Consider the following 26367-nt stretch of genomic DNA (forward strand, 5'->3'; position numbering starts at 1 on the left):
CCAACTACAGAGCTGGTGCGGCTTGTGAAGCGGCTGAAAAAACTAATGCATGCAAATACAGGGGTCTAGGCTCAGAATATGATTTTGTCCCATTCGGTGTCGAGACCCTTGGTCCGTGGAGTCCTAGCGCTTTAAGGCTTTTTAAAGAAATTTCAAAAAGGTTAGTCGACATCACAGGAGACCGAAGATCTGGCAGCTACCTCGGACAAAGAATTAGGCTAGCGATTCAAAGGGGAACGCTGCTAGTATCTTCGGAACCTTGCCTAAAGGGACTCCTTTTAATAATATATTTTATTTTATGTTAGTTAGTTAGTTATTTATTTCAATGTTTATTATTTTATTATTATATTTTCTCAATATAGTGTATTTAGAATATTCTTAACCTACATTATACGAAACTATATCTTAATGGTGTAATAGATCGATAAATAAGTATACTTACTCAAAATACTTATACAATTATGGAAATTTTGCCGGACACATTAAAAATGTATTAAAACATTGTAATGACGATGACATTCCACCAAAATGAAATTACGAGTCGCAGGCGCAGTCAGTCACGGCCAACGCACTAGACGTGACGGCCGTTATGCGATAAATGATACAATTTTAATTGTACTAGTGTTAAAAAACATAGTTTGGTAAGTAATAGTTTTGTGTTTAAGGAACAATTGTTTTGTGTTTATTCGATTTATTTTTAATGTCACACAAAATAATATTTTAGGGTACAACTACATTTGTTGTTTTTATCAGTTTATTGCTATCTGGAACAAGTAATACGACTTATTAAGGTAATGTTATTGAACCTTAATTATGCTGTTTATCAGATATTTAAATATAAAAACGTACCCGTATAATTTATATTACGTTACAATAACTAGAAGAACTTTGAACGTTCTGGCACCTCAGAAATACCAGGCATACAAGTAATATCGTTCTTTTTTCAAATATTATAACAGTATACATATAAGGAACAAAGTATGGATAAGTTGATGATTAAAAAAACTTAGTCTTGATTATATACTTATTAAATATTGAGCATAAAGTTGGAAGTAGTGGGTAGTTGTTCGATACATAATTCATGCGCTAGACGCCAATTATTATCATTATAAAGAAGGACTTATGTATAGAAGGAAATATCTGCTTTAGGTAATTTCTGAAGGATCTGGAAATTGTTAATAAGTAGATTGATAGATTAATATATACTATATCTATACACAATTTATAGTGTACAATTAACTTTGCATTAAATTTAATTTGAATATACGTACTTGTTGTTTGTGTAAATTTGAATAAATAATAGCAAGACACCTGTTTATCATTAGATTACTAAAATAAGATTTATGTGTTTGAGGTCATATATTCGATAATATATCGTATATCAATTAACATTTAATAATTTATAATTTAGGCATAGACCTAATCGCATCGTAAGTAGGATCAAAATACAATTTCCCTATGTAACATAAAAACAGAACTTCGATTGTAACTGGAATATGGAAAAGTTATGCATGTGTTGTAATTTTCCTATAATATTTCATCATTATATTATAAGTTTTTTACAATAAATTTTAATAAATATAAGGTAAGTACTAATACACTTACCAACCTTATGTTAAAACCTGGTTTTTACATGTGTTAATTAACACTAGCTCGTACAGAAAATGAATTCAAATTCTCAGGTCCTTATAACTATTATGTTACGCTCCTCTAATGCTTTTTTGGAAATTCCATCTCACACCTCATCCTTCTTAGGCAATTCGTTTAGGATCTCCGCCATTAAGTTGTGGAATAGGCTGCCCGACTCCATACGATGGGCTACCTTCCTAACATCTTTTCAAACTCTTCTACATAAACATTTCTTAACCATATCCTGCTCAATCGTGACTTTTGTAATTCTTGTATTTCTTATTCTTTTGTATTGCATCGCAATTCATGAATCTGTGAGTTTTTTTTAGTTTATTTTAGATTAAGATTGGTGATTCTATAACTTTTTTTATAATGGAATCCCATCATATTTATTTTTTTAGCTTATTTCCTTACTACAATTACCTGGAAGAGATCGCTTGTTAGCGATAAGGCCGCCCGTTACACGTTACGTGTAACGAAGTGTAAATAAATAAATAAAATCTTAAGAAGTTGAAGAAAAGTAAGAGAAAAAAATTAATATCAATAAGTTATAATCGAGGCGCCTCAACCCTTTGATCTTGGTCTGGCATTAGATCTGTTTCTTACATTATTATTCTTTTTTTTATACGTGATCTGCTTTTTGTGCCCAAGTTATATCGTTAGTTTCTGGGTTTCAAGCATTCTGGTTTCAACGCATTCAACGTCTTTATCAGAAAGAAAAATTCATTGGTCCAAGCCAACACTGCTCAAGCTGTTCGAAATATAACTATAATAATTGTATCCCATTATCTATATCATACAATTTCAATATAAGGAAGACAGTAGCTACTCGACCGATTTATTTCACCATTAGAATGCTCCCTTATTTCTGTGTTATTTTACTTTATAAAATTCATAGAAACTAAATATATTTTAAATAACTATATTTTGCTAACAAGGAGTTATTAAAATGTTTAAAGTTGTCATACTTAAAAGTGTTGGGTTAGGTTAGCTAAAAAACAGCTTATTCGCTTAAAGTTGAGTTATATTAATTTCTAATATACATATAAACAAAATTTATGGATTTAATTATAATAGGAGAATATAATATGTCTTCTTCCATTTCATAGTGTCTGGTATAATATATTATGGTAGGTAGTGGGCTTGGGTTAAATTTCCGGCACAATTTTTTCAAGATTCCAATTCCCCGTGGTTTGTAGGCGCGACTGCAACTCCGCATATCAAGAACATCCAGGAGTCACATCCACACAAACGACGCAAGGCCTTCCATTATTAACATACAACCTTCAGTAAGATAAAAAATAATACAATACTAAAATAAATGCTATTTTTTACCAAAATATGCTAATAACAACATTACAAAAACTAGTAATTCTCATCCTCATTAAGAGAATTCAAAAATTGTTTTATACAATAATTTAATTATTTAAGTATATAATATGTTACTGCCAAAATTAATTTTTTTATCCATCCCATCAGTAAAACCATCAACACCTAGTTTTTAAATTGGTACTATAACTATTCTAATAATATACAGTGTAGTTTTCTTATTTGCTAAAGATCACTGTAAGGTTCCCGCTACCTTCTAGTGATATCCACTTTGTTCGGTCTGTAGTTTTCGTTAACGCAGCTGTTATGGAGACCCGTGAGAATCGTGACTTGGACAGCGGGTTGGCGATCTATAATATCTATAGAAATATATCTATATACATAGTATTAGAATCTTAGAAGATCTTACCAAATATTAAATATGTAAACAAAGCTGCCCAAACGGTACATCGCGAGATCTATTAACTTTCACATTATCACAGATGATGTCAAAATTTAGGCTTCATTCTTCTTTCCATATTCTTTTAAAATTGAGACGCACACATAATTTTATTTTACAACAATCGAGTACGAATAATGTAAAGAAACTCTTTGTTTTTGGGCGATAAATTACAGTATCAATAATTTAATTATGAAAAAATTATGTTTAAGATGTTCATTTTATAATAAACACTGATAACAGCCAGATAGCTCTAAGGCCACGTAAACAGGTCAATCTTCAAACAGGTACAATCACCATCTAAAAATCTGAGCTTCCTCAATAAAATATGCGAAATTAAAACATAATTCCTTGTAAATAATTATTCATATAGGTCAAGATCCACAAAACAAGGACTTAGTATAATGTATTTTACTATAGTAATTAAAGTACTATCGTGCAATAAAATGGATATGATTGAAAAGTAATTATACCAAGGGTTGATGCCCATTGGTTATTAACTGCGTAAGGAGTTTTACGTGATCTTCCAAATTAAATTTGTTTTATTCAATCCTACGCTCCCACGGATTTTGAAATTATGTCTCGCTATTACATGCTTCACGCGCCTGTCAAATTAAATAAATACAGTGTAACTCTTTATAAAGGATTTCAAGGGACCGAGCATTTTTATTCGTTGTAGAGAAGAAAGAAATTATATATGGGTATTGGGTTGAAACAAATAAATTTAACTTTTTTCCGTTATAGAGAACTTTTCGTTATAAAGAGTTTACACTATACTTTACATGTTCTATGCCAAAAAATTACAATATTATGTTTTTAAAATCAGTTGGACCCAGAGTACTCATATATCCGTAATTAAGGGTGGACATATTGGTATAGACATTTAAATAAATATTTTTTATTAACAGCATCCAAAATTATTAAACGAATGAAACAACCCGGTGTTTGACCTTTGCATAATACATAACACGGCGGCAATGAACGGGGGCATAAGATCAACAATAATTATTTTTATAAATAAACTACCTCACCCGTCTAACTTCGTTCCGCCTAACAGACTATTAATATCTTTAGGTAAACTTAATTTAGGATTTCATTAAGGTAATAACATTAATACAACTCTTTTTGCAAATACAGAAATGTTATATTGCGAAAGAAGAATGGCAGTTTTACACATTAGGCTTCTTCTCTCTAGCGCCAATATTGCGATACTGCATGTAAAGCGCTTTCTGATATACAACATTTTTTGAAGAGGTAACACATGTCTTCGATCAAGTTCAAAGCCTGGTAATGCATCTCCTCATTCACCTCAAGATCGAAATATCTTGAACTGACACGAATTCAATGTAAAATGATGCGTAGTTTTGTCAACCGATAACTAATTAATTAATTAATTTATTGTTATTTGATAACTTTTCTGATATTTTATTACTTATTCTGCTATTCGGAGCAGAGAAGAATCAACCAAAAAACTACGGTTTACGGAAACATCGGTCCAGCTGATCTTGAGTTTATAAGTAGTGTACACGACTTTGTTTTATATATTTAGGTGGTAAATAATGTCTTGTGAAGTTACTCGTATAAAGTATGATAAATCAGAATAAGAATATATAATAACATAGTGAAATTAAAAATATATTCAATTTATTTATATATAGTATTGAAATCACTTAAATAAGTGAGACCGTATTTCTGTGTCTGCCTTAAGCCTGTATTGACCTAACCCAAACGTTTACAGGTTATGGCACCGAACAATCAACGTCAAGTCAGTTTCCCCAACCTTCCCTACCCTCATCTTCGAGATATACCCCCAAAGACGGGTCGACAATGGTTGGATGGTAAAAGAAAACAGGATGGAGCTGAAAATCTTTGGAGGATTCACGACAACCTGTATGATTTGACTGAGTTTATCTCCTCACATCCCGGAGGTACCCAGTGGCTAGAATATACTAAAGTAAGCTACAAAAATATTCCATAAAGTTATCTATACTGTATTAATGATAAAAATAATTATAATAAAAATGATCGTGATATTTCAATGATAACAAAGTAGATAATAATCGTATTTTAATTTTCATAACACTTATGTAATTTTAATTGATATATTTCATTACTATGTTTTATACAGCATATTAATAAAATATAGGGGAAAAGCCGGATAGTTGCCCTACTTTCGAAAAAGCTATTTTTTAAATATGAACTTGCTGAAAATTATTCAGTATGTATCTCGAAACATGGGTGTTTTATCTTCTATAAAAGCCTATTTTTGTATAAATAATTAACAATGGTTTTGAATACATACTGTTTTATTTCACCTCTCAGAAAAGGGATAGTTGCCTACTATGGCGGATATTAGCCTAGCGTAGAAAATGCTTCGGGGGATACTTGCCTCGTGCGTTTTTATTTTGGATAGAAAGAAATTTATATCAATTAGAGTCTTTATTATTTATTTAACAGTCTTTTACTGAGATCTTTTATTAAGTTTCTTCTATGCTTTTCTCTTCTTAACCCTGAATTTTCAGAGTAATCGGTTTCTGGTCTACATGATTGTTTCCTCTTGGAACCGCATTCATTAAAAATACATTGAAAGATTGAAGCAAACATTATAACGAAATTGTTTTCGCCAATACATTTGTCACTTTAATAAATACTTTACAGGGCACTGATATAACGGAACAATTTGTTACACATCACTTAGGTGGTGTCGCCGAATCAATCATCCCGAAATATTTTGTTCGAAAGGCGAATTCGCAACGGAATTCACCCTTCACATTCGCCGAAGACGGCTTTTATGTATCACTAAAAACAAAAATCGTTGACAAGATAAAAGATATACCGAAGGACGCGAGAAAGAAGAGCGACAATGTAACTGATGCGTTACTGATTCTTTTTATAATTGGAGGTCCTTTATGCTGTTGGATTTGGACACAGAATTTGCTGCTCGGTCTTGTGTCAACAGTAATACTTGGCTACGTACTTAGTGCTCTAACAGTCTGTGCCCACAATTACTTCCATAGATCTGACTCTTGGAGGATGTATTTGTTTAACTTCAGTGGATTTTCTTACGCGTAAGTTATTATGATATTACTGTGATTGACAATTGCGTGTTGTTCCCACGAGAATGTAAGTGCGTGCTCCTATTTCACCATGCCTCCTGCTGATAGAGGAGAATAGAGGAAAAAACAAAGGTTTTTAATTTATTTTATTATTATTACTTAACTATTCAATACTTAAGAAGTCATGTGGAACATGGTGTAATGGTTGCAGCTCCTTACAATCATTGTGTAAAACAAGAAACTTGGCGATTAAAAAGAATGGTTTATTGCCAGTTCTTGTCTTCTGTTCTACGCCCTTGATTTAAGAACTGGCAGTAAATGTAAAATTAGAAGCATTTAATATGTATTTTTTTGATGTTCATGGGTGTACATTGTATTACCTATATGAATAAATGATTTTGACTCGACTTTGACTGACTTTACATGACCTATGCTAAAGTATATTTTGTAAGTAATATTGCGTGTCAAATCTTAATTATTGGAGTATATTCAAGATTGTGAATTTACTCATCATACACGTAAAGCGTCGAGCCAAGTAGTATTTAGCATAATAGTGCAATTATATGTTTCCTATAATTTTATAATTACCCTATCATTGCGAGTATAGCAGTCATATTAATTACATAGTTTTATTGCAATGTGACTTTTCACGTGTTTAAATGTGGAACTTATTTGACCTCTTAATTACAAACAGGTACATTGTTACGAGTTGTAACAATACCTATGCCTATGCCCTTGCGCTTTTATTGTACCGGGTTTTTTTAATTGATTTAAAAATTTAAATCACACCCCATTTATATATGTTTTGTATTGGAAACCCATAATAATAAGTCTTCTATAGTTTTTATCATTACTTTTCACAATTAAGAAACGCGAGACTTCGAGTTATTTTTATAATTTTTTATTAGGTACTATAAATTCTAACATGTGAATCTGCTTCCCATGAAATAATATTTCCTAATGTGTGCGTTAATATATAACAAATCTTATAGACAAGATATAATATTTTTTTTATATAGTGACCAGATTATTCATTGTTTGTATTGTTTTAGAGACTGGCGGATAACTCACGCAATGTCACATCATCTGCATACAAATACGGCCCAAGATATAGAGATAGGGCTAATAGAACCCTTTCTTCAGTTCATGCCAAATCCGGATAAACCAATTTGGGCCCAAATGGCAGCTTTTTATTATCCCATCGTATTTGCTTTCGTTTCTCTTGGATGCCTTTTAAAAGAGTACGTATACATTTCTACCACAATTCTTTAGAGTTCAAGAATTAACATAAGCCAAACTAAGCTAAACTAAGTCCTTAAATGGTCCGTAATCCAACGCTGGGTAGCATTGTTCTTTAAATAAAATTAAAATCATTAGATATCGTTTAATAGTCGGCTCGACGCACGTAGAGTCTGGCTAATGAAAGGAGATAACGAATAAGCGCGGCAAATTAAAAAAAAAATTGGTATGGTATCCCTAAAAGTTTGATATATTTTGTGGATTAAACTTATTTAATACTTGATTTTATTTTATTATTTTGACTTGACAACGTCTTATAATTCGATGGAGCCGGCTGCATGCACGAAAAAACATGACTCATGCGGCGTTACCTTGCTCTGAGGCGTTACCTCGCTCTGAGGCGTTCCATTTAAAATTGACATAATTGTATTTATACGTACAAATAAATGTAACTTGATCAATTCAATTGTGATTTCCATTTACCTCCTTCTCTATATCCATACAAAATACCTATCAAACAAATAAAACTTAATTTTTTTTTTAAAAATGCAACCATTCCATCAATATTTTTTTATGACGTTGTCACGTTCAACTATCGTCAGTAAACCGACTTTACAGACAACCGATTTTTTTTACATTGATATTAACTGTATTTCTATGAAATTAAATACTATACGTATTTAGTCTTTTATTATTGATACTTAAAATTACAAGCATTGCATGGAAAACTAAAACTATATTTAGTATAAAACACAACTTTATTCGGAATAATAAAATCCAGCGAAAGAAACTAAATATTCTATCAAATAAAACAAAGTTTAGGCTATTATACATTTTAACTATTCGGAAAAAATATATAATAGAAATAAAAATGAGTAATTGCATTAAGTATCAAGACAATTAATCATACTAACCTAAGAAATTCAATGACATTCTGTGTTGCCATCCGAAAGTTTTCAAATCATTCAATTATCTTCTTTCATTAGCCATACTCTAGCTGTATACTAAGGATAAGAGACAGAGTTGAGAGTAAGCGAGAACTATGACTTCTGCCAAAGTCCAATATGTTTTTTCATAAGAGTCAAGTTCTGTGGAATTTATACTTAGCTAACACCTGTGAACTATTTCTCCTTTGAACATTAATTGGTTATAACTACACAAGTAATTAAATGTGTGGTACAGCAAACTGTATTGAAAATATTGCTTTAATATTTTTACTTTTTTCAGGGTTGCTGTTGGAATCGTTGGATACCGTGGTGCTTCAATGACATGGGCTCATACCCTACCATACACTGTACCAGTATGGATGTGGCTAGCTAGCGGGCTATATCTTCCTTGGACGATCGCTATCTGGTTGCTATCACTAATGATTGCAAGTGAATTTTTCATGGTGTACGGTCTTACAGCAGGTCACCACGCCCATACCAATTTCTTTGAAGGAGATGTCCCTAGGTACTGTACGGTTTTTTTCAGTTCACTGACGCTCGATTTTCGTAGTTGTAAGAATATTATTTATTGAGACTTTTAACCTAACAGGCGTAATTACATCCAAAAATATAATATAACGCTGCCAGAAATATGAGAATAGCTAATGCATGTTTATCTGTAGTACATATATGGTAAATTAGTACAAAGATGTTTAATTTCGTTATGTAATAATATATCGTTGGTTTTTGTAAAGAAGTTGTAAATTTGTTTGACATCCTGATGGAGTAGCTTATGTCCCCATGTCATGTATATATAATAAAAGAAACAGCGGCGATACAGCCTTTTAGGCCCACTTAGCTTTCTGTAATTGTTTCGAGATTGTTTTTATTTAAATAGGCGATTTTATACATATTCGACTTTTTGGGTCTAAGGTCCTCGCGATGTTTTCCTTCATCGTAAGAGCGAGTCTAAAATGTCATCATAACACTCAGAAAATTTATCAAACAGGTTTAGTGGTTTAAGCTTGAAGGCCAAACCTCATCACTTCCTTATATAAATAAATAATAAATTAAGCAACTTAATAATAAAATTTTTTTAGTCATAAATAAAAAAATTATTGTATTAAAACAAAACAAACGTATAATATATAGACTACATCACGTACCAAATGAAAATATTATATTTTTTTAGATGCCGACTGAATAATATTACGAAGCGCCACCGTCAAACATCCAGTTAAAACTACAAAGCGGGTCACTGAGTTTTAATATCGCGTGTTCCTATTCAGTTTGGCTTCAATGGATTGCGATTGTGACATGTCTGTTTAATCACTTGTCTTTGTAGCACCAGATCTGTTCCATTGTACGGCTGAATGACTCACAATATCGTATGGAAAGCTTTTCTAAACAGAATGAAATATTCCTCAACTCGAATACCCATAGAAACCTCCCATTCACATAAAAGGGTTGATTTATAGACATGCCAATACAAAATACGCACCTGTATCAACGCACGAAATTGCATTCTTTGAAACTTTTGAAATCAGTCATTACAAAGCTTTATCGTTTTGGGCCTTAGATTTATAAATATACGTAGAATATAATCCTTTTTTTTTTAGTTATATGAGTTGATCCTTCTTAGCCTGACATATCACCGATCTAAGCCACGTCAAGCCAAAGCAAGGCATTATTTTCTCCGCTGAATGAGCAAAGCTATATGGAAAGATGAAGTGGTTTGGTATTGGCATCGGTGCATAGCCGGGGTTCAAACTCGTCGTGAGTTTGAAACCGGGCTATGCACCAATGGGTTACCACCTCAGGGTTTCGAATCGCATCTTAAAAACTAAGTTTATACAACTAAGAATACCGTTTGTGAATGGTGAATATCTTAATGGAAATCTTTATAGCCTCCAGCTAACATTATACAGTGCCACGTTTAATTTTCCGTATATCAACTAAATTTATCACACTTTTCAGATCAGAGCAGCTCGACTGGGGTATTCATCAACTGGATACAGTTATAGAAAGAGCGGAATATGCTGGAAACCACTTCAAATCAATCACGAGGTTTGGAGATCACGCCCTACACCATCTCTTCCCAACGCTGGATCATGCTGAGCTTAAATACCTTTACCCAACTCTTTTAGAACATTGTGAGAAGTTCGAAATGCAACTTCGAACCACAACCTTCTATGGAGCCCTATTGAGCCAAAGCAAACAGCTGATTCGGAAGCGGCCAAATAATTTCAGAGAGAAAAAAATAAAATAGACTGACCCCCGTATTTATAAATACTAAATCGGTCTTGCACCGTACATAAAGTATCTCTTTCCATCAAAGCAAAAACCCAAATGGATAGAGAGAAACGAATGAGTACTTTTATTGAAATAGTATAATAAGGGGGTTAGGGTAAGTGTAGACTTGTCGCAAATAACTCCCATAAGTCAAACTTCAAAGAGTTGGCATGCCAGAGTCACACTTAAGTTACAACTTTGAAGATGATTAGATTCTAGTACTAATTGTGCTTTAATATAATTCTAAATATATATGTGAGTCTGTGATATTGAAGTAAGGACACGAGTATGTATTATGTATTAAGAAATTCACAAAATATTTTTTGTTCTTCTCACGTCATTATGTTAAAGGCTAATGGAAACAAAAAATTCCAAGCCAACAAAAACTTGTTCTGCAACTAATGTTTAAAATATCTTATTTTAACAGCGAAGATTTAATTTATAATATTAATATGATTGACACAGATCTTCTAATTGGACCATATGTACTAAGCAACGCATAGATTTAGCAAACATGATTCGGAACTAATCACCTTGTACTAATTATGGTATTGAGACTTTGATTAAACCGAATCTAAATTAAGACGTGGTCGCTTAACTAATTTTGTATTTCAGAAATGTATAATGAATTAAAATTATGTTTTATATCTGCATTTTTTTATCAACCCTAACATTCAATTAGAATAAGGATAAAAAAGTTGTCGAACAAAGCGAAGTAGGATTTGTGTAGAAGAAAACTAGTATCCGTAAACCCTTAGGGAAGATGTGATTCTAGAATTCTGTCAGTAGAAAAAGGTAACGCTAAAAGCCTTTATGAATAACATTGCTATCAAGGTAAGCAAATATAATTTAGTTAGGAAGGAAGTATAGTTAAAAAAATCGAAGAAGTAGGTTGTTAATTAGAGGTGAACTAATTTTTTGTTGTTACGTTTAATTGTTTCGTCATTTGTTAATTTTGCATATTCAGGACATAGGATCTTTTGAATTCTAAGTATGTTCACACAAAAGTTACGGCAACGTATTGATGACGAGCCTACCAATTTTTAAAAGGCCGACATCGCACTAGCGAGCTTTCTGGCCTTGTGAGTGTATGGACTCACACTGCCAGATAGCTAACCAAAGAATACCTCACTTAGGTAGGTCTCCTACCCAATTTAAACCCCAACTCTCTTCCCCTCCATTGCCAACACAATATGTTGTATTACAAAACCCCTGAATTACATATTATTTTAATTAATAGGTATCCGATTTTTATTACTCTTATTAGTGTGAAAATCTCTGTTGTTATTTTGATTACACATACACTTTCTAAGTTCACCCGCACCTTCTCATACATTACATTTTCAAAGTCCTAAAAGTTTTAATGTCTTTGTATTACTCTGAATTAACTCGAAAGGGTGAGAAACTCCGTACTAATTTTCAGTTCTAAAGAAAATATATGGCCTACAACACTTTCCTCTTAGCAATATCACACGAGCGCGAATTAACAGTTAGAATTCACAGGAGTAAAAAAGCCTTAATGGAATGAACGTTCCTCAAGCTCTTAAGTAACTTCTGCAATTTCATTTTAAAATCGCGATCAACTGGGTTTTTAGAACACTGTAAAATGTATAGAACTATCGTAAACAATGCATGAATGTATTTTTACAATTAGCAGTCTATCCTCATCGTTGTACAATTTACTTTGTTCTATTTTTAAATATCAACAAATGTTTTCTGTAAACATTTATTTGGACGTCATTCGTTTGGACCCCGACTTGCTCTGTGCACCAATAATTGTACTTCACTTCACTTCACTTTATTTATAATGGCGACATCTGTGTAAAGCAATAATTGTATTTCTACACTTACATAATATAACATACATACATGACATATTATGTCATCTGTCAGTTGTCACTTGGCACACCTGACGGACAACATACGTCCATGTATTCATCTAATCTCACCTCTCTTTTTACATCTCTATATATAAAATTCTCATGTCACAATGTTCGTTCCCATACTCCTCCGAAACGGCTCGACCAATTCTAATAAAAATGTTGTATGCATATTCAGTAAATCTGAGAATCGTCTACTATCTATCTTTCAAACCCTTACGTGATAAGGGGTGTCCACACCAAAAAAAAAATTTTTTTATTGTTAGACAATTTTTTTTGTATTGTACATACAAAAATACATACAACCCTTAATTTTCTGCCTTCTACGATCAACCCCTATTTTTTATTACAGTAGATATATTTATTGAACTAAAAAATGTTTCCTAGAAAAAATATACATGGCAAAACGACGTTTGCAGGGTTAGCTAATTTATTATATATACTGTTTTAATTGTTGCTGTATGTGGTTAAGAATTCCTAGTATATTTCGAAGTTTATTTTAGGTAAAGTTTAATAAAACTGAGCTCTAATAGACTTATCGAGGCGTTGCAGACTCCAAATTTTATGACGTCATAAACCAGACCCGTTATCCGGGCTTGATTTGATAAATACCCTTGTTTGTCGTATAAATAAAGGGTATTTTATATGTTTAGAATTAATTTGTTACTCTAAATTAATAATTACGTTTGAGGGTCAAATATTTATGGTCCTTAATCCATGGCGTAAATAATAAAATATATGTACCGAAACGAAGCGTTCTTTGAAAATTGCGCCAATTTCAAATTTCAATCAAACTGGACAAATAAACGTTTGACAATTGAACGATGTGTCAAATGTCACCATCGTTTCGCAATACTGGTTTTGGTAAAAAAAAAATTGTCAGAACTGTCAAATGTCAGACTGACATTGTCAGTTATCTGTAATTTCTTGGTGCGTACAATAAATAATTTTACTATCTACTAACATCTAATAAAAATCCAACTAAAATGTATTTATTTTTATTCGTTGCATTATTAATTATAATGGCAAAGTTTTCACTATCGAACGCTTTTGATTGCTAGGTATCTTAAAAGATATTATATTAATAGTATAGGTAACAATACCTATCATTTCAGTTGTTCCTAAGTTTCTATCACAATTATTTAAGTCTAGAAATTTATTTCTTAGACACTAGTATACATTGTTTTATTAAGACATTTCAATAAACTATTAAGTTAGCCTGCATGACTTCAAATTATTCCACTTATAATGGTTAGTTTTAATGTACTGGCAATTCTAATATCCATGACAGCGACGCTCTTACCGGCCAAGAAAACTATGTTGCACTGTTAGTCTATTGAAATGTTACATGGGCTGAACATTTGTTAGAGGACGCAATTTTATTTAAGGGACATGTAGGGAGGTCAGTACAAGCTTAACACAAAGTAGTTCAGGAGATATGGCCAAAAATGTGTTTTCACCCCTATTTCCAAGATGGCGGCCGGGGGACAACGCCAACCCCACAAACTTGGGATTAAGCTTCCTCCTCTAACAAATGTTCAGTTTGGTATTTCAATTGACTTTGTAAAACAATTTGAAAACTGATTTCTCTCTTCTTCGTCGTAGTATTCTCCGTAGAATAAATACTGTCTGCAATTCAAATTTAGAATGGCGTGATAATGTCTAACGGGTAGACAGTGTGATTAAAGTAATATAAAATGTAATGCTTAATACTTGCCAAAAAGACTTATCGCCCCGAACTTCTTTTTACAAGTACCCAAAATAAAATTGTTTAAGTTTTTAACGTCACCCAAAGTAATTTGTTTGAACAAACCATAATTAAGAGGCTGTAATGACTGCAAATTGCGCCGTTAAGCTTAGAAACACCCCTGTCACATAATTTGTACGCGCTAATACCTACAAAACCCAGACAAATTATAGAGTTAAAGGTTTTTAGTGTACGGTACATAGAGATAAACACAGCCTACATAGGTGCATATTAATAATAATAGCGCTACAACACATAGATTGTAACCGTTTTTTTGATCATTTTTAATTCATAGTGTGATCAGCCTTTTGACTTATGTATTATTTTTTCATCGAGATAATAAAATACTGAAAAACTCTCGTCTCTCAGTATTTTCCTTCACTGTACGATAGTGTATTTAATGCGCACATAGACAGAAAATCCATTGGTGCATAGCCGAGGAATGAGCCTACGACTTCATGGATGAGAGACAATTAGTTTTAATAATATTGAACAAAACTTTATGTTCTAATTATTTATACTAAATAAATACATACGTTTTAAGTCACCTGTGTACTTTCTGTAAGTCAGATGACGTATAAACTGGGGGTTCAAGAGGGCTGGTTAAAAGACACAATACTATATATTATACATATGTTTTTGTATAAGGTAACGAAGTGTAAATAAATACTTAAATATTTCTTAAATAGAGTACTAATGTAAAAATGAAATTTTGAACATAGAACGCATCCTTATATTGCCATCTCCTTTCGATGGTTGGCGATCATCATGGCTTCTTTAATTTTGGATGCCACGCTTCTGAACAATGACTCGGGGCTTTGATCTTCCTGGCTGACCCGGAGATCACACCCTCTGACTAAGGTCTGCCGGGGACTTAGTGCCTTAGTTATATTTGTCTCAGCCATAATGATATCCAGGAAAAAAGTCAACAGGCTAAAATGAAAAAATGAAAAAATAATACACTTGTACACAATTATCCCTTTTCATACACGACACCTTAACAAGGGTCTCAAATATAACCCAGTCACTCATTATGAAATTCATGGCGTTGCCCTCGTGGGAGTATCCTCGCGTAGTTCACGATAATTGTAATACTTGAAGCTTAATGGGTGGTAGTTAAATTTTTAATTCACCAATGAATACTTTATTAAATGGCATCGGCAGATCCTGAGCTAAAATCATTATTTTGCATTACAAGAGGGATAACACTTCAAATCTTATTCTGAAATAGTGTTTCTACAGTCATAAAAAGGCGATTTTAATAACAGTTTAAAGAAAAGCGAACCCAACAAAAGACCCGTACACATGTTATATACAATGAACCAGTCTCGAATCCCCTTAAAAACGCACAAAATATTTCATCAAAATCAATCCTTATCGAGATATATTTTCGTCACATTATGTACCTATTGTAAGCCCTATAAACTATATACAATAATATTTGTGACTATATAGAATACTCGTTAGTCCCTCGCACAGCTGGATTTTTTTTTAAATACATTAGAATGTAGCCTATGTTTATAATGTTGTTATGTTTGTAAAGTCATTACAAACAAACGATATACAAATTAGGAAACGTGTTTTCAAATTGACGAATACAGCTACACAATAAATCAATAGTGTAACAGTACTATTTATATATTTAAATACCATACTAATGCGGCCGCTATCTATATATTGAATAGTGAATATAAGATGACACAAGTTACTCTTGACAGAGTATTGCATATGGTATTGAACTACGGAAACTAAGTCCAAGGTACTGTGAACTTGCAAACTGAAACCGAATACGAGGTAAACCTTCAGTAATACGATATTCATTATATCCAATTCGTAGATTTGTTAACTTGAAGACGTCACTCAGTGCGAACTCTAACTCTCCTGATGGCTAGTTTTTAAACTTCTAAGTTGTATTCCATTTTCAAAATAATTGGTTAATTGGAAAATTCAGTCGAAGTATATAGGGAGTTTAAAGCTCAACAAAATATATTAGAGCAATTTGTGGAGCAAACTGTCTTGATAGTTGCATAGTTTAAGACTCTCAAAATTTTATCTCATCCCGTTTTTAAACTTCTAAGTTGTTTTCCATTTTCAAAATAATTTGTTAATTGTAAAATTCAGTCGAAGTATATAGGGAGTTTAAAGCTCAACAAAATATATTAGAGCAATTTGTGGAGCAAACTGTCTTGATAGTTGCATAGTTTAAGAATCTCCAAATTTTATCTCATCCCGTTTTTAAACTCTAAGTTGTATTCCAGTTTCAAAATTATTGGTTAATTTGAAAATTCAGTCGAAGTATTCAGGTATTATAAGACAGAAAAAAATATATTGGAGCAATTTGAGAAGCAAACTGTCTTGATAGTTGCGTAGTTTAAGAAGCTCAAAATTTTATCTCTTCCCTGGATGTATATTTTAGAAATGTGCACAAAAACATATTTTTTAAGACATCGGGAGTGGACAACTGTCTAGAAACTGACTGAAGAGACTGGAACAAAGTGGTTATGCCAAAAATTAATATGGAATATAGGAAAAACACTTCTTGTATGGCAATTAAGGTTTATAATAATTAACCAAAAACATTCAAATACCTTCCTACTAGTTTTAAAAAAATTGACTTAAAAAACTACTTTTGGAAAAAATATATTATTCTATTAATGATTATTTGAGTAAAACATAATTAATATTAATTTAATAATATATTTTAATAATGTGATTATGTAGTGATAAAACAATGTAAGAATTGACGATGATGATATTATGATAGGTAATGTAATATGTAATCTACTATGTAAAATTCTACCTTTTAAGACAAATTTGCACGCCATGTGTGGAATATGGAATGTGAGGAATATTGAAGGACCCTAAGTCGAATTGGTTTGGAAATATTTTAGGAGGAAACTGGTTCCATATTGTGGTGGTATTCGTTCATAGACCTGTACAGATCACAATTTTTTAATATAAAAATATAGATTCATAAATTTGTGTATGCACATTCTAAATTCAAATATTTACCGGAATAGATTCAAACCGTTATAGACCGGTATCCATTAATGTTTGACTCCTTAACTTTTAATTAAGATCACGGAATGAGGTTTTTTATAGTGATATAAGATCACGCTCGTATTTTAATTTCAACTAGATATAAAACTGAAACAAAATTTTCCAGAAGAGTTTTATTGTATGCTAATAAATAGAACGTAGTAAACGGGCATGAGGCTCATCTGATATTAAGTGATCCACCGCCCATGCACACTCACATTGCCAGAAGGGTAACAAATGCGTTGCCGGCACGTCATGGTGGAGCGTGGCAAGCACTGCCTTAAAAACGCTCAGTTGTCGAGTTGATACGGGTGGTATTTCGTTCTCTACGCAACGCCAAGGGACCAAGCCGCTCTGAAAGAAAGACTGATCGTCGACGATTCAACCTCTCTTCGTTGAATATGGTCCAATGAAAAGAGCTGAGAAGATCCCGCCAAAATGTTAGAATAGTGCTCTAAATAGGGTTATAAAAACACTTCTCGCCTTGCTGAGCACACCAAGCTTCTTAGAGGCTAATCTAGCCTTCCCTTCTAAGTGACCGCTAAATTGTACGTCATTTGATATGTCAATATAACTGGACTCTGTTTTCGATATCACGACAGTCAGATTTAGACGTAATACGATTACGTACACACTTTTCGAGTTGAAGTCTTTCCTTCACGAACAAACTCAAACTCAAAATATCTTTATTCATATAGGTAGACAAGTATACTTATAAAAGTCAAAAAAGAAGTTAAATTAATTGTAAATTTACATTTACTACCAGTTCGCAAGTCAAGTGCGTTGAGGGGGCTAGAAGAACTGGCAAGAAACTTTCCGCCACTCTTTTTAATCGCTAAGTTTTGAGTCATACAAATTGTTTGAACTGGAGCAAATCAATCCCAAGGATTAGGATCATTTAAGTATTCGTCAAATTTATAAATTTGAAATTTAAAATATTAATTAATTTAACAAACATCTACGGTGAGAGAACGTTGACGTATTTACAACCGCGACTAATAAATGGACTGCCCGCTCAATTATTAAACAGTTTGTTAGGATAGGACAAAAAACATATGAAGGCGAGACGAAGTTCGCACCTTCGCTAGTTGTCAATATATGTATGTAAAACTAGCAGACCGGCTAAAATATTCAAAGTAAACGTAAAAGTAAAGTGTAGTAAACTATTGAAGGGAAACGGAAGGAGATCATCAGTCTTGGAGACCACCATTCTTTTTTGGTGGTTATGCCATTAAATTGTAGCTTATGTGAAACGTTGGTACTTTCAACACAGCGTCATCTGTTAGAATTATGACTATCAAATAATAAACAAATATTTTGCAATAACATAATATTGTGGGTATAAATTGAGATGTGATAGCTTTTAAGTTAGATCGAACTACAAACGGTGTGCAAATCTAATTGAAATTGGTTCAGTAGTTTAGGAGTCCATCCATCTGTGACGCGTAATTTATATATATTAAGATAATGTGTATAGAATTTAGAGACGTCCATCGAACGATAGCAAAAAGTCCTATCGTCGTATCAAAACCGTAAAACCTTGCTTATGCAAAATTTAGTATATTTCTCGTCGGTGTTCACGTAGATGTAATTAAGCGAGGCGATTTTAAATTAATATGAAACGAGTATAGTATAGTTTTTATGAGGACCTCCGGGGAAAAACTCCCTAATCTACTCACTCATTTCGCTCAAAAACGTGTAATTAAGTCTCTCTCGGGACCTCTGCTATGAATGAACGAAAAAGGAACTTAAATACTGTGTCATTAGCACTGATAGCGGGGAAAAAGAAAATGTAATTTTTCATCTTGTCTTGTAAGTTGCTTTGATGTTAACGTAGGCTTTGTTTTACAGAAAATAATTAAACCATTTAAAGTTATTGGTTTGAAATTAATTTAATAACACTATCTAATATATAAAATTCTCGTGTCGCGGTTAGGGATTGCAATCCGGAAAAATGGATCCGGTAATCCGGCGGATCCGGCATCATTTAATGGTTACCGGATCCGGTACCAATATACCGTATCCGAAGACCGGATCCGGTGCTAGCGGTTATGGGAAAATGTGGCCTTTTCGGCCGCAGGCTATATTTGCAGCTCTATTAGAAGTCGTTTAGCTGATGACACAATTAACAATATTTGTTTTCTACGATCTTATTTTCAAAATCAATATTGATTTTCTTTTAATACGTATATTTTTTTACAATTATTACTTAAAATAATTATTTATCGTAAGTTGATTAAACTAAAGAGTTCTAAACTCATTATTGTGATAATTTTTGCCATTCATTCGTTCGACAGATTCATCAAATCATGATGGTATCTGTCATAATCATAAATACCTAAAAGACTTGTTTGTTAGCATTCTCAAATACTTTAATAATGATTTTGATCGCATTTCAGTTAATTACGTAAGGTTAATTGTATCTAGTAGATATTATAGTTACTTGATAATTAATATTGTTACTTATAAATTGATCTATCTGTGAAAGTGAAATCTAGAAAGACTGAGCTACTCGTTACGTCGTAAAATTATTACTAGTTACCTACACTACTGAATTTTAATTGTTTTCTTGTTGTCTATTTGTCTTAACATTGGTTAGGAAATAAAGTCGATTTTATATATTTGTGATTTATTTTTTATAAACTACCTACATATAAGTGCAGTGATACTTGATTAACTCACTTATTTTGTACTAAAAAGCGAAAATCATCTTGATTTAATCAATCCGGTCGGATCCGACCGGATCCGGCCGGATTGATGGGAATCCGGTCGTAGCCGGCCGGACTGAAAATGACGCCGGATTGCAATCCCTAGTCGCGGTGTTTGTGGTTAAACTCCTCTGAAACGGCTTGACCGATTCTCGTGAAATTTTGTGTGCATATTAGGTATAACTGATAATCGGACAACATCTATTTTTCATTCCCCTAAATGTTAAGGGTAGTCCACCCCTAATGTTTTTTATTTTTATTTTTGAAGTTGTACTTCTTTAGGCGCGTTATGAAAAATTGATGAGAGTGAAATTTTACGATTGCGCGCGCACCTATGACACAAAATTGGCAGTGTGATATAGCGTGCGCGAGCGAGATGGGAATAAGACAAACTACAAGTAAAAAGAAATAGAATATGCGTGAAGCTAACTTCACGCATATTCTAGAATTTTGAATGACCATGACAATTGACATCTGACAATGACATTTACCTTTTAAACAAATATAGGAGTTTTAATTATTGTTTAAAATTAATAATTATATACCTAGTTATTTTCATTATACAAAATATTTGTGAAATAATATAAAATATTTGTGAAAAAACTGTGCTAACCTTCCTGAGTGCTTCAATACAATTGAGGTTAACTATCCGTATGTATTATCGAGTATTATTGTTGATTAAAACTGAAACATGAACCATTATTCATTGCTTTTGTTTATTGCGTTTGTTACAGCAACTTTTTAGAAATATTCTACGACCCTATATATCAATAATTGAGAACAAAGATTTAAGCACGAATACTAATAAGGAGAAAATGAAGGCTTGGAGCGATATAACAGAGAAGTAAACATTTTAATAAGTACCTGCATCTCAAAAAAATGACCACATTATTTAATCAAAACATCAGATTTAATCTAGCAAATATAAGGACAAGAGACAAAAAACAATTGATGAATCAGTGGAAGTGCACTAAATTGAATACAAAAAAAGAGTTGTCATCTTATCGCCGTGAAACATCAAAAACTGGAGGTGGAACAAAGCCACCATCACCTTCTCGAGACACAATGGTTTGAAGTAGATTTCAATGAATTTGATTGTGATGGTGTCGAGGTAGGAATGTTAATTATAAATATGATGTATGGTGATGTTCAAGGTTCAACCTTTCAAGCATAGGCATATGCTTACAACATTACTTTATTCCCCTACAGGGTAGTTAGAGATATTGTAATACCTCTAAACATCCATGTTGCACTTGTAGTACCGAAACTCTGTCCTGCCAGAAGTGAGCCCATTCCCACTTATAATGGACAGTGGGTATAATACACCTTAATACCTGAGTGCGAACCACTCACCATGATAATTAAATTAATAGATGTTATTTATATATTTCAGGTTATTACAAATAAAATCATTTTGGAAACAATTGATATCCCAAAAGCAAATAAAGCCAACAATGACAAGGTAATAAATCAGTTTTGACATAACTTGAATACTAAAAAAGCCAAACAAAGGTGTGCACAACAGTGACAACATAACTTAACAATTTCATTATTTTGTAGGATTAAAGAAAGGTTAAAGAAAATCATGTCGAACTGAACAACAAGAATCCCCAAACAACTCCAAAGAAACCTACAAGGAAGACACCGGTATTATATTTAAATTATCTCTATCTCTAAATAGAATAAAAGAAAGTTGCTATCCAGGTCTGTAGCATGTGCTACAAATTATAGTATTAACACATTTATATAATTATATGTATTAATATAAATGTGTTAAAAAATTTATAATATGAATTATAAAAAATTTTAAGTTTTGCATGGACAGAGCTTAAATTAATATTGCATTCTCTTATTTGTTGCAGAAAGCAAGTAGTTTTGGAGAAGCCTCGTAGATGCACAACCAAGTAATGATTAATTTAAAATTACAAACCGAAATTCTGATGAAGACATTAGAGTCACTTAAAAATAAACAGTATAATGAAATAAAAATGTTTTAAAGATAAATAGTGTTTTATTTGTTTAATGTAAGAGAATAATAATAAATATTTATTTAATTAATTTTTCAAATGTAAACTGAACTTTATTGACTTTAATGACTCCTTTTCCAGTCTTTGATTATTTAATTGTAATTAATTATTTGCATGCAATCAAAAACTATTTTTAATAATGCCAAAGAAGTATAACTTCTTACGCGCGTACATAAGTACACGCACCCTTTTTTTTATGATACAGCATTAAAAAATACATACAACTCCTAATTTTCACCCCTCTACGATCAACCCCTATTTTTTATTATAAATGATATACATGGCAAAACGACGTTTGCCGAGTCAGCTAGTATAATATATTTGTGTTTCTAAATTCTAAATGTCTTGATGTGTTCAAGTTCGAGAATGGTCCAAGATCCCAGGGCCGCCAGACGTCACGTATTTTCTGACGGATGAAATGTGGACGATTGGGTAGTGTTAGTATGTACTATGATCGTATGCCTACCTGCTAGCTTTGTCAAACGGCCAATTTCCCGGTATCAGGTAATCAAGGTACACAAAAACATTACTTACTTCACGTAAATTCTCATGGCTGATTTTTATATATGTTTTCGAGTGTATAGTTAAAAATAAATTGTCAATACTCCCAGACACTTTCCGTCGGCCATATTGCTTGACAGACGCTTTAAGGGTCTCAAAATAATTAGTCAACTTCACGTAAATTCTGACGCTCCATTTTTATATATGTTCATCCCACAACTATTTTAAAAGCTTTGACAAGAAGACAGACCGAACCAAGGGGCCAATCATCCCCTAAACTAAATTTTAATATCTCTATGAGTGGGAGCGCGAGAGCATTATCTACGCGCATGAGACTGAGTGAGACCGACTGCGCTGTTAAAGCCATGAAAATTACTTGAAAAATTATTATTATTCAAAGAGGGCAAGCAAAAGCCGTTTAATATTTTGAAGAAAAATGAAGAGTACCAACAAGCATTTCACCGTTTTGGTACGTTGGATTTTGTTGGTGATGTAGATGAAGAAGAACGTGTTTTCAACACAATACAAAAATTTATCTGTGATGTTTACAACGTTCCTGGAATAATTGATGTAGATGCTGCCAGACTACAGTTGTTTATCATTTACATACATGGTATCTGATATAAATGAAGAATTCAATCGAAAGAATTTAAGAAACTTCGATGCCAGTAACTTACCACCTTGTAAAAGTGAGCTTTGGCAACAGTTTCGACGGGCTAGCTTCGGAACAATGCAGGTATGAAGATGATAAATATTTTCAACCCCGAAAACAATGGCTGGACACTACAAGATGGTAAAAATGATTTTCATTGGTTCGATGGAGATCAATTACCGGGTTTTGTCAGTAAGTCGCTGGAAGAACAATCAGGTAAATTATTTTCGTTTCTCATATTATTTGTATCTTTTTAGTTTTTTCAGACCTTCATTGTTTAACTTGTTTTTTACAGAGGAAGAAAATAAGGATAATGCTGATGATGACGATCACGATTTAGATATTCAATTTCAAGATTGATATTTGATGATGATGATAATGAAGATTAAAAGTCACTGTTAAGAAATATTGAAGAATTAATATTTTTCCACTTTGTTTCCAAATTTCCAATAAATAATTAATTAAAAAAATTGCTGCTATTTAAATATAAGTGGTATTTTTAAAAATATTTTTTAGTTCTAATTAATAAATTGAAAAAAAAAAAATGTCGGCTAACTTTAGTATTATTTATTATGTGTCAATTTTTTTCTTATTTTTGTTGCTATAATTTACTTGTCAACAAAAGTTCTAAAAATTATAAAATATCTGTTCAAGTAATTTTCATGGCTTTAACAGCGCAGTCGGTCTCACTCAGTCTCATGCGTGTAGATAATGCTCTCCCACTCATAGAGATATTAAAATTTAGTTTAGGGGATGATTGGCCCCTTGGATCGGTCTGTCTTCTTGTCAAAGCTTTTAAAATAGTTGTCGGATGAACATATATAAAAATGGAGCGTCAGAATTTACGTGAAGTTGACTAATTATTTTGAGACCCTTAAAGCGTCTGTCAAGCAATATGGCCGACGGAAAGTGTCTGGGAGTATTGACAATTTATTTTTAACTATACACTCGAAAACATATATAAAAATCAGCCATGAGAATTTACGTGAAGTAAGTAATGTTTTTATGTACCTTGATTACCTGATACCTGGAAATTGGCCGTTTGACAAAGCTAGCAGGTAGGCATACGATCATAGTACATACTAACACTACCCAATCGTCCACATTTCATCCGTCAGAAAATACGTGACGTCTGGCGGCCCTGGGATCTTGCTCTAGAATGATTTAGATTTTTTTAAAGTTTGAAAGTTTTGTATTTAGAGAGTTTGTACAGAACGTCGGTCGGGTCCGCTAGTATTCTATATTTTATTATAAGAGTTTAGTATATATCCTTACTCATATTATATTGAATGTATATTCCGCCCCCGGCTATTGAACCTACGACCTCAGGGATGAGAGTCGCACGCTGAAGCCACTAGGCCATCACTGCTCATAGTTAATATTTAGTAAAGTTTTCAAAATACAAACTCTCAAACTCAAACTCAAATTTATTCAAGTGGGTAACCAAGTACACTTTTGAATCGTCAAGTTAAATTAATCGTAAATTTACATTTACTACCAGTTCGCAAGTCAAGGGCGTAGAGCGGGTAAGAAGAACTGGCAAGAAACTTTCCGCCACTCTTTTTAATCGCCAAGTATTGTCATACAAATTGTTTGAACTGGAGCAATTCAATCCCAAGGATTAGGATCATTTAAGTAGTCCTCAAATTTATAAAAAGCTTTGTTGTACATGTTATGCAATAAACATTATAGAAAAGTTATATGTGCAATAGGGAAGCTAGTGGCAATTGTAAGAATTAATAATAGTGTAAAAAGTAAGGAACCTACAGCCATTCAGTTAGTTCCCATGAAATTACCATTCAATTGTGATTTGTTTCGTAAAACTGTTAAGTTTATTGATTCGTGGACGTGTTTTGTCAATGAAGATGTTAGAAAGTGAATGATGAATGATTTAGAATGAAACCTCTTACAAAAATTACCTTCTATTCACGATGGAAATTTTATTAATGTATTTAATAATTTATAGAAATAAAATGTTCTTCCTTGAACACATCGTGAACTAATCATATTATGCAACCTCTAATTAGATAAATATCGCTCATTATAAATTCGTCTTTAATGTCTGAAATTGTTAATGATTTAATTAACATAATGTTTAGAATGTGAATGATTCGACGTATTACACAATAGATTACAGAACATTAAATACCCATACAAAGACATACATAAAATAAATAAATAAATAAGAGTCCCAACACTAATCATCATATACTAAACAGAAAACAAAATTGAATATTTAAAAAGATAGGTAGTTCTTCTATCTTCCAGACTCCCTGTATATAAACGAAAACCTAACTGCATTACTATTTCATCCCTTTTAGACAAATTGTGATGACGCTGTGATAGAAAGTGACAGATATGTATTTTTGCTACAACGTTGCAATTTGACATTTTTAAGAAACAGGGTTTTTTTAAACTCCAGTAGTAACCCCTTTTAAGGTCTGGGCCAGATTTCTGTATCGTTTCGTGATTATTTGTTTTTTCTAATAGAAATTAGATCAGCCTTCTATGCCTGACGCTGTAGACTTTTGGGTGTAAGGCAAAGATAGAGGATAATAGGAAAAAAAAGATGTGCGTGTACTTATGTACACGCGTTAGAAGTTATACTTCTTTGCCTTAACAAGATAAAAATCTTTTTAAAAATTTAAAATTTTACCTTATTCTACGTTTGTAGAAAAAACGACACTACCAATAGAAAAAATGTATTTAATTCATTGAAAGTTTTATTATATCTAGGTAAATAAAGTTTATTTAAATATCATATAGGTAACATAATGTACACTTATTACTCGTCAGTAAAGACATACACATTAATGCTTCTAATTTTACATTTACTGCCAATTCTCAAATCAAGGGCGTAGAACGAGAGAGAAGAACTGGCACTAAACTCTCCGCCACTCTTT

General features: G+C 32.4%; 1 protein-coding gene across 2 annotated transcripts; it reads left to right on the top strand.

The window, feature by feature from the left end:
- Positions 1–540: 540 nt before the first annotated feature.
- Positions 541–11557, top strand: LOC125053124 (cytochrome b5-related protein-like). Of its 2 annotated transcripts, XM_047654349.1 has the most exons (7): positions 541–641; positions 5136–5351; positions 6056–6465; positions 7506–7694; positions 8920–9144; positions 10596–10908; positions 10939–11557. In XM_047654349.1, exons 2-6 carry the CDS (start codon positions 5139–5141, stop codon positions 10885–10887), a joined length of 1329 nt encoding a protein of 442 aa, XP_047510305.1. In that variant the 5' UTR covers positions 541–641; positions 5136–5138; the 3' UTR covers positions 10888–10908; positions 10939–11557. The 2 variants fall into 2 exon arrangements, with proteins under 2 accessions (XP_047510305.1, XP_047510304.1); XM_047654348.1 differs by having other exon boundaries at positions 10596–11557.
- Positions 11558–26367: the final 14810 nt, after the last annotated feature.

This window comes from Pieris napi, chromosome 10 (genome assembly GCF_905475465.1).
Source record: "Pieris napi chromosome 10, ilPieNapi1.2, whole genome shotgun sequence".
Classification (NCBI taxonomy): Eukaryota; Metazoa; Arthropoda; class Insecta; order Lepidoptera; family Pieridae; genus Pieris; species Pieris napi.